The sequence below is a fragment of the Primulina eburnea genome, chromosome 5 (genome assembly GCF_022965805.1).
Source record: "Primulina eburnea isolate SZY01 chromosome 5, ASM2296580v1, whole genome shotgun sequence".
Lineage (NCBI taxonomy): Eukaryota > Viridiplantae > Streptophyta > Magnoliopsida > Lamiales > Gesneriaceae > Primulina > Primulina eburnea.
In genome coordinates this window covers 6,353,694-6,364,146 of record NC_133105.1, presented here as the reverse complement: position 1 = coordinate 6,364,146, position 10,453 = coordinate 6,353,694, and the positions used below count along the sequence as shown (strand labels likewise).

Genomic DNA, 10,453 nt, shown 5'->3' with positions numbered 1-10,453 from the left:
TTTTCTACGATTTATTTCTCATACGACGTTATCACAAACATGTCGATGTCGTCAATCTCATTTTCAAGCTAATATTATTTCTCAAATTTCCTTACAAAAAAGGTCGAAATTTTTTAGAGAACTATCCCAAGAAATCAAAAGGGTTCGTTCTATTTTCTTCGACATTAGATTTTAACTATGGAAGAAGCTTGTATTAATTCGTCACCATGTTCATCAACTGGGGAGACTAAGCGGAGGCGGAGGCAGCAAGACAAGCCCTACAGAGGTATACGGATGAGGAAATGGGGGAAATGGGTGGCGGAGATTAGGGAGCCGAACAAAAGATCAAGAATCTGGCTCGGCTCCTACAACTCCCCGGTGGCGGCAGCTCGTGCGTACGACACCGCGGTTTTCTATCTCCGCGGTCCTACGGCGAGGCTGAACTTCCCTGAACACATAGTTAAAGATGGTGACGAGCCTGGGGAGTTGTCTGCCGCCACCATAAGGAAGAAAGCCATTGAAGTTGGAGCTAGCGTCGACGCCATCCAGGCCACCGGCCATGCACGCGCCGACTCCGGCCCGGTCTCCGAGAAGCCCGACCTGAATGAATACCCCAGCCCCGACGATTCCGAGGATAGTTAAAATTACTGTTATTTTTATTATTATCATTATTATATGTAAATGATTGTGCTTTAATATTTATCACTATTAATGCTAAGTTGTTTTGTTTGTTTTTTTTTTAATTTTGTAATTTATTATAGGTAATTGCTACATGTTCAGATTTTGTTACACGTTAATTATGAAACTATTTTCAATAAATTTTTGAAAATATTTTTCTCTAATAAAAAATACACGGATAATTTTATAATTTCAAATATATATTATAATCTAATTTATAACGCAGTTTATACATATGGTATTTTCCTTTATTATTTAAAATTTATTACGTATTTCATAAACATTTTAACTGTTATAAACAAAAATACAAGTATAACATATTAGTTGTATCACATAATAGGAGTTGCATATATGAACTCTGATAATCATCTTCATTGAGTTAGTTTTTTGAGTTGAGTTATGTCCAAGTCTCAATTTAAATTTGATATCAAAACTCAAGTTTTACCTTTATATGTTGGAATGTCCATAGTTAGGCCACACGTTCTATCCATAGTCGGGTCATCTGTAAACTTCGCACTCCAAATATTTATTTATGGGCGTAAAAGGGTTGTGTTAGTTATCTCACATCGGCCGGATAAATTCCATTTGAGTTGCATATATAGAATTTAACATTATTCTTTTTTAAATTAAGTTTTTAAGATTGAGTTAGGTTCGAGGCTCAATCTTTAACATAACATAATTGTAATTGTAATATAATAAGTTGACAGGGAGGCGCAGGTTATACAATTTTTTTGTTTAAATGTTCTTATTATTATCAACGGCGAGGGCGAGTTTCATTTCAGAGGGAGGATAAGGTTGGAGAGATTTGGCATTTGGGTGCCCCAGCTTGGCTTTTTTCTTCCAGGTGGACACCACAAATAACATTAATAAATGCAAAAATCCACACAGAAAAGCTGCAAAGATCCAATGACACAAGATTTTGTAATCTAAATTTTCTTATGTACCAAGAAAATATGGATTCTTCATATATTATATTATAGTATTAACTTGTAAAGCTGGAGAATGAAGAAGATTGAGAGTGATCGTCATTATCGAAAGATAACAAAGACAAGAAATGGCTTCCATGAGATTTCAAAATATTATAGCACAAGTATCATGTTATATGTGATATGCTTCTTCCACATCTTAAAAATTATAGAGTTAAAATCAGATTATAATGAGCTACAATGGACTTCTATAGCAACTTGAGTTAATCATTTTCGTAAAGCGATGACGAATAAAAATAGTTGCTATAGAGGTTCATTGTGCAGTCACGGGCTCGGGGCATTACATTATCAATGTATTTCGATAAATCGACAAAAAATATTAAATAAGAAATTAATAATTTAACATGAAATAAGATGTTGAATTATTTGACATGAACGGCTCATTTACTAAGTTGTCGTCCAATGCACGTAATTGCGACAAAACTAGACTCGATATTTTTTAAAATATTGAAAGAAGTCATGATCGGCCTAACAAGTTAAATAGATTCGGAAGTAGGAAGCACATGCAATTTATTTTAGGTAAAAACTTATGTGAGATGGTTTCATAAGTCGTATTTGTGAGACGGATATCTTATTTAGGTTACTCATGAAAAAGTATTACTTTTTATGCCAAGATTATTATTTTTTATTGTGAATATGAGTATGGTTGGTCCGTCTCACAGATTATGATCTGTGAAACAGTCTCACATGAAACCCACTCTTTATTTTATGGCAAGTCTCTTTTATACTTCCACGACCCAATTCAATTAACTCCATTTCCGTAGTCTTGATGAGAGCAGATTATTAAGAATATACAAAAAAAATTAAAAAAAATTGAAGGGATAATAATAGTTGGATGACTTCAAAATATACGACCCCCACATAAAATTATCTGGGCCAATGCAACTCTCGGTGTAACATAGAATCGAATATGAATGCAATATCCAATTTTAACAAAACTATTATATTCGAATCTAGCTAAGCACAAATTTTATCAAGATAACCCGAAAGTTTAAAAATAAATTAACACGGGCTCATCAGTCGTGTATTTAAAGAAAAAATAAATTGTGGTTTTCCTCCCTGATTCAAGCATACAAACTTTTGTGAAACGAACACGCGAATCAATTTTGTGAGACAATATTATATTTGTGTCGTCCATTAAAAAATTTACTTTTTATTATAAATATGATCAAAGTTGACACGTCTCATGAATAAAGATATGTGAGATCGTTTAAAAAAAGACCTACTCAAGAAGCAGACACAATGATGGTTCGTCTATATACATATAAAACATAATATAAACACTCCAATAAATTAATTGATTACAGGGGAAATCAAAGTAAAGATTCGTCTCCCCCAGCCTGATGATATATATACAGAGCACGCTTGTTTGAAAAAGAAGTGAAGCTCTATATTCAAAGCATGAAGTCAATTTATTAAATGCCTTATATATATATATATATATATATATATATATATATATATATATATATATATATATATATATATATATATTATCCGTATCATTATTATTATATTATCAAGCATCAACCCTTTAGAAAAATATATTAGAATTTGTTTTTCTAAGTAATCAGAAAGAAATATATTTCTGATGAGATCCTGGCGAAATGGACGAGCAGGGTCGGGTGCTCCACCGGATCAGATCAATAATTTATTAAGGAAAATGAGAAAGGTAGATGAACCCGTGAGCTATAGCTTCCACTGTGACCTGCAAATAAGGAGATGAACTCGTGAATGGGCGCCGGAGGGGTTTCCGACGTAGCCATTCCGATGCTTAAGTCAGCAGGTGAAGATGATAACCAGTGTAGCTCAGATAAAAGTAAAGGCTATTGGTGTAAATATGTATGATAACATATGCGTAAGGGTGAATTCTCCAGAGAGAACCAGAGAGGGGGATCCTTCAAATGAGAAGTATACCTGCTTATTTATAGGAGAAAATGAGGTAGGTACCTCGATTTCAGTACCACCTACTAAGTATGGCAAGTCGGTTGTCCATACCCTAGCTTCTGATGACTTCTAGGACACTCCAAGCCCAAGTTGTTCTGACAGATTAGACGGCATGTATCAATCATACTCGAGTGTGGTTCAATTCTCGAGGTGGCCCGGTTAGAATACCTCCCGGGACTTTATATGAGAGCCCGGGCGTCTGGTTGCCCGGGGAGTAGAGTCCGAGCTTGCACTTGCCCGCCTTCAGAAGAATCCATCCTGCAAATTGATCCTGATTTGGGAATCCATTTGATATCCCGGGTCATTCATGACCCAGGCTCTTACAGGAGTATCAATTTCTATTCTTTCATTTGATAAAATTGACTATGAAAATCAATTTTTGGTAAATTTGTAATCCATTCGTAACTATCATATCTTATATATTCTCTGTTTTTTGCATTTTCAGAGAACTGCTACACTATTTCTTAATCTTTATCTATATTCTTGAAGTTCTAAAAACAGATAAATCATGATTTATATTTTTAAAAATTAACAATAATTAAGGCCGTAGTTTCGAAATTTTTAACACTTTCATTTATCATATGACATCGCTGAAGATCACGCTGTTAAATTTTCTAATCATACAATTGTGGGCTCTTGAATCGTAATATCATTATTATTAACTTTTACTTATGGTAGCGGAAGTGATAATAAATTTTGATATTACAAAAACTAACAAAAATACAAATTTATCAGAAAATTTATAGTCTTGATAAGCCATCATTTACATAATTTTCATTCTATTAGACGAAATTTACAATAAATATAAAAAAATAGAGATTAAATATTTGAAAATTTAGTGAGATAATAACATTGGGCTTATATATAGTTAACAAATCAAACAATAATATATCAGTGCAGTAATTCCATATGAAATGAAATGTATCAGTAGTAATGTATTGTTGTGAAAATATCCAGTCAAGTGATGTACAGTGACTGTTTAGAACTTCGCAATGAACAACATAGGCTAAAAATATGTCTCCCATCAACACTCAGTGTAGCACTTTTCCCCACATACTCAAGTATTATCCGTACAATCGATCATTTACAAGACAAATTGAACTCACATTTCCGAAACGCAATCACGTTGTCCAGATGAACTATATACCATGTTCTAATCCCGTTGGTCACTGAACTCACTTTCCGGGTTGGGGTCGCGTTGTCCAATGGATTAGAATTCTAGTACATAGACCGTTGTCGGTACAAGTTTTGTAAAAAAAAAAATTAAAAGTTTCAACACCTACTATCGATCTTAACCAATGTAAAATAAGTCAAATTATATTTATAAGAAATTATCTTGGTTCAGAATTGAAATTAAAATGAAAAGTAAGCTACCAACGTAATGATTTCTATTGTATGGTTTCTACCGTGAGGTTTTTCCTACCAGTTTTTCAATAATAGACTTTGATATTTTGCCTAGAATGTATAGTAAAATTTATAAACTAATTATCAATTCATCTATTGCATCATATTGTGCATTTTATAATTTATTGGTCATATTGTATTGCATATTTGAATTTCTGGATTTATTGGTTCTTGACTTGTTATCGATCGACTATCACTGATTGAATGACTAAATGAATAAGTTTTGATTAAAGCTTTAAACATTCATATTATTTAAACTACATGTCCAAAAATTACCAAACTTCCAAAAAATGCCTAAAACTCGTCGAAATCCCGACCATCGTAGAGGGGCTGGAAGTTTTACACCGGAATGGTCTTGGTTCGATCTACAATTTTTATATTTTATACTTTTCAAATTTGAACCGAATCAATAGCATATTTGGAAAAACTATAATGATTGCCAAGCTTGTTTCGGATGACCTAAAACAATATTTCCGTTGACGCCGGAATCATCGGCTGACACATTTGTAAACTACAAAATATTTTTAACAACTTTTATTTAAAACCGAAGGAAAATTCATTAAAGAAGAACGAATATTAGGAGCTTGAACTATTAACCTATAATTGTGTGTGTTTTTTTTTTGGAAATTTCCAGAAATATTCTTCACGGTTTCAATCGATTTTCGAAATTTGATGATCTTGATACACCATCTTATCCAAAGTGTTTCTGGGTAGTAAATGAGTGTTGTGCAAATTTTTCGAAATATTTGGAGATGACTTGCTATTTTCACTATTTTTGCTCACGACTCAATTTTCTCCGAACTTCCTTTCAAGCCATAAATTTAAGAGGATTTTGTGTGATAAAATGCCACAAGAGGTCCTTTTATAGCCAAAGTGAGATGTGATAAATCGCTATCCATAGCCAAGTATTGACATATCTTGATGACATTTTTTTTATTAAATTTAATTAGTGATAAATATTTTCTATTGATAAATATAATATTTAGACACTTTCTTTAATTTTTATATATTCTTATTTTATTTATGAATTTATCTTATATTTTTATGTATTTAATATATTATAAATTTATTTAGTTATGTAGATTAATTTTTAGATTATTTATAATAATTTTTTAGAATAATTTTTTTTTCTCAAATATAATATATATGTTTAAAAAATCTAATTTTAATTAATTAATTTATTTATTTATTTTGATTTTATTAAATACTTTCATTTAAAATTTTCGTAGATTTTTTTGTTATTCACTTGTATAATTTTGGGGAAGTTATTTAAAAATCCCCAATCATAATATTTCTTTGCATTCACTCCCTACCCACAAAATTGTGGTACTATTTCATACAAAATGTGGTACACTTCATGTGGAAATGTGGTACACTTCATGTGGAAATGTGGTACTAAAAAAGTACCTAGGGACTGAAAACAAAGAAAAAAGGCGGCTGGGGACTGAAGCCAAATTTCCCGTATAATTTTCACAAAACATTTTCTGAAAGTGATTTCAGGATTATTACAGCACCACTTAAACTTGCACACGAAAGGATCAAACCAGCAAATCAAGACCTGGAGACACCTCAATGGGACTCCTCACAGTGTGATTTCCATTCTCTTCTACCCAAGTGATCGATCCATATCCAGACACTCCCCTGTACCGAATCGTTAAAGAATAACTCAGCTTTTCATATTTCTTTCTGAACGCTAAAATCCTTGGCGAAACTCTGATCGTAGTCCCGTTCGGTGTTTCTACCTTGGCTTTGTATGTGGCTGCCCCATCTCCTACGTTTGTCACAGTCCTTGGAAATCTCCGGGTTACAATCTTTTCCCTTTCTTCTTCGCTGTATATAGCTATAAAAGATGGGTAATTCATGTCGGATGAGGGGTTCGAGCAATTGTAGCTTGATCCTACGATGGCTTTTGTTTGCTCCAGAGTGAAGTTCATCGAGCAGACAAGATCAACAAAATCTTGTGGTGTGGCGTCGTAAATGAGGCCTGGATCAAGAGCTCGGTTCGGGTCAACTTGCCCTGCACCGATTCCTAGGGGGTCGGCATCAAATTTAAAGTTAGTGGCCATATCCTTGATGGGTTGGTTAGTATTATCAAGTGGATTTGCTGTTGTCATCATGGCGGATTGGATTGCGGAAGGACTCCATTTAGGGTGGGCGGCCTTAAGAAGAGCCGCAGTACCTGAAACATGCGGGCAAGCCATCGATGTGCCAGACAAGAGAGTGTAATCACTTGTTAGTTCAGTGTTGTTAATTTTGGCACTTGGATTTCGAGGATTGTAGGCTGCTAAGATTAACACTCCCGGCGCCATTATGTCGGGTTTCAAGATGTACTGATAATTCTGGGCCGGGCCTCGTGAAGAATCTTCTGATAAGGCTGGAGCCGGTCTCGGCTTAGTACCAAGAATTGTTTGCTGGAAATCGATGCTGGCTATGGGTTTTGCAGTTTTGGAGGCGTAACGAATCACATCAACGGATTCTTTTGAGGTGATTACCACTCCAAGGTGGGGGAATGAACTGGAACGAAGATAACCAGTTTCATCAGAAATGATAATAACCGCTTTCACATTCGTTTTGCTTAGATAATCCATCAAGGATGAGAAACCATAAACCTGACCAGTGACATTGCATATGATGATGCTGTTACCCGGTGCTTCCGCCAGTAATTCAGACGAATCGCAAGTAGAAAGGGTTCTGTTATAAACGAGAGGCAATTTCTTGATTACCGGCCTAGCCGGGAAGGTGGTCCAGCCCGCAATTTTTTGTCCATTCCCCAAAGTCAGGGTCCCTGAAAACCACCGATCAACGGTCCCGGATGCAACCACAGTAGCCCAAGGGTACCCTTGTAGCAGAGATGCGGTTTCCGGGCCACGATTCCCGGCCGAGACGGAGACTAAAACTCCCTTCTCCCTGGCACCGAAGCTTGCTATGGCAAGAAAATTCTCGTACAACTCAATTCTTCTAGTACTTATAGATACTGAGAGAATATCAACTCCGTCAGCCACTGCTTGGTCGATTCCAGCCAGTATATCGGATTGTTGAGACGCTCCAGCCCACAGGACCTTGTAAATGGCCAGCCTAGCGCGCGGAGCTACCCCTCTAGCAGTCCCGGGGGCGTATCCAAAAAAAGTAACTCCATCTACATAGTTTCCAGTGGCTATGGACGCCACATGTGTGCCGTGACCGTCGGTGTCTCTCGCAGAATTCACAGATATCTGGATGTCGGGATTCGCCGCTCGAGCCCCTTTGTTGAAATATCTTGCTCCGATAATTTTCTTGTTGCATAATGATGAATTGAATGCATCCCCTTCTTGGCAAATTCCCTTCCATCTTTCAGGAATTTCCGTCATCCCATCATCTTTGAAGCTCGGGCTTTCAGGCCATATACCGGTATCCACAACACCAATGATCACATCTTTGCCATATTGGGAAGCTGGCCACAGACCCGCAGCGGTGTTGAGGGAGAGATATTTGTAGGTATGTGTCGTATCGACAGTAACAGAACCATCGCGATAAGCCAAGAGGAACCCAGGGGATTTTTGTAAAGCTTGGATTTCTTCTTCCGACAGAACTGCACTGAATCCGTGGACGGCATTGTCGTAGGTGTAAATGAGCTTCGGCCCGAGTTTTCGGCTGCCCGTTGATGTATGGGTCACGGATTTTATGGAATCAAGTGTGGAAGAATACCAAAAATGGTGACTGGTAAATGCTTTAGGCATGTAGGATTTATCCATATGTACAATATATGAAGATCTTTCCGCTGAAGCATTCGGAACCTGTTTGGACAGAATAATCCACAAGAATAGATACATGGAAAGAGCTTCCGTGTCAGCCATTTTCAATTTGTTTCCGAGTGTGAGATACATATGTATTTGAAACATGGACACAGGCCACCGCTTTCGTGCTTTTCAGCTCAATTATTGGTCTGAAAAGTATCAAGACAAAAATTGTATTTTTGAACTATATGTTTGTTATTGGTACTACTTAGGGGTGATCACGGTGCGGTTTTGCGGTTTTTTAAAAAAATTCAAACGAATTGCCATATGCGGTCGGTTAGTATTTTGAAAAAATAATCGCGGTTTTACATGAAGAATTAGTATTACGGTTTTTAGCGGTTTTTAGCGGTTGCGGTCGGTTTACGGTTTTTTTAATGAAAAATATTAGAACATATATTTTAATTTATTTGAAAATAACAACAATATAGTGTCTTCAAATATAAATTATAGTTCAAAGCATATAAAGATAAAAATAGATAAAACAATAATCAAGATTTAAAACTAAGTTAATAATTTAACACAACATACTTACAACAAAAATGACATTTATACTACTTTATCATTTTTCTACTTTCAAACTTCAAACTAAATGTTATAGCAAAAGAAATAAATAATCTAATAAAATATTAATATGAAGAATAATTAAGAAGAAGATAAGTTTTATTTGTAAAAATAATAATTTTGAAGAAAGTTGAGATTTAATGAATGACAACTTCTTAATTTGAATATAGTGTTTACAAATCATTATAATTCTAGGCCAAATATTATGGAAAGCGGTTTAGGCGGTGCGGTTTGGTACGGTTTTTGGCAAAAAAAATAACCGAACCACGTATGCGGTGCGGTTTACGATTACTATTTTTAATCGCGGTTTTTTTTAAATATTATGAAAAACGGTGCGGTGCAATTCGGTTCGGGCGGTTCGGGCGGTTAATAAAAAAATTTGATCACCCCTAGTACTACTACACATATTACCGTCAAGTCGAAAAAAAAGTCTAAAATTTCCAAAAAACTATTAGCAGATCAAACTAAAATTTTACAATACAGATCACCAAAATCGAAAATAAACTTATAAATTACAATTTTCTGTCATGGTGTGATTGGATTGAAACACGGAGCCACCACAAAAACTGGGGTGGGCTCTAGCCCAAGCTATTTTTTTGGACCAATCTAATAATATGGATTGGGTTTTTATATATTAAATCTTAGCTTTATATTTTCAACTTAGTAAATTTTTCAGTGCATCTTTTAGTCCATCTCTTTGAGCATATTTCATAGCGTCTCACAGGGGTTTCTCTCTACACAAAAAGCTTCATCTCCAACAAATGGATACCGAGGGGAGTGAGATTCATATGAGAGATCTTGGTTGTTTATTGATTCATTCAACCCAAGATCAAAATATTTCTTGGCTACATCCCTGGAAACAGGTGCCGTCATTTTGATCATTATCATACTTTCAACAATTTATCTTCGGGTTTTCGATTTTATTAACAAAATGTAAGTATTATTTTGTTATAGACGCAGTCATTGTTAAACAATTTCATTTTTATTGCAATGTATTTTGCTAAACATCCCGTCACATCTAACAAGCATAGCAAAACATCCCGTCACATCTAACAAGCATACAAGATAATGTTGTCTACGATAAAGTTGCGGAGTAATCACTTGTACTTAATTGGGAAAATTGGC

At 35.2% G+C, this 10,453-nt stretch overlaps 2 protein-coding genes across 2 annotated transcripts; one reads left to right on the top strand and one right to left on the bottom strand.

Annotated features, from left to right (window-relative positions):
• LOC140832738 (ethylene-responsive transcription factor ERF008-like) lies at positions 1-712 on the top strand. The gene has a single exon (XM_073196903.1). It carries the CDS (start codon positions 178-180, stop codon positions 619-621), a length of 444 nt encoding a protein of 147 aa, XP_073053004.1. The 5' UTR covers positions 1-177; the 3' UTR covers positions 622-712.
• A 5,577-nt stretch (positions 713-6,289) lies between these two features.
• Positions 6,290-8,941, bottom strand: LOC140832737 (subtilisin-like protease SBT3). The gene has a single exon (XM_073196902.1). The coding sequence runs from the start codon at positions 8,870-8,872 to the stop codon at positions 6,533-6,535; it is 2,340 nt and encodes a 779-aa protein (XP_073053003.1). The 5' UTR covers positions 8,873-8,941; the 3' UTR covers positions 6,290-6,532.
• Positions 8,942-10,453: the final 1,512 nt, after the last annotated feature.

Coding starts and splice junctions, on each gene's coding strand:
- LOC140832738 (XM_073196903.1), top strand. CDS start 178: ATGGAAGAAGCTTGTATTAATTCGTCACCATGTTCATCAACTGGGGAG.
- LOC140832737 (XM_073196902.1), bottom strand. CDS start 8,872: ATGTTTCAAATACATATGTATCTCACACTCGGAAACAAATTGAAAATG.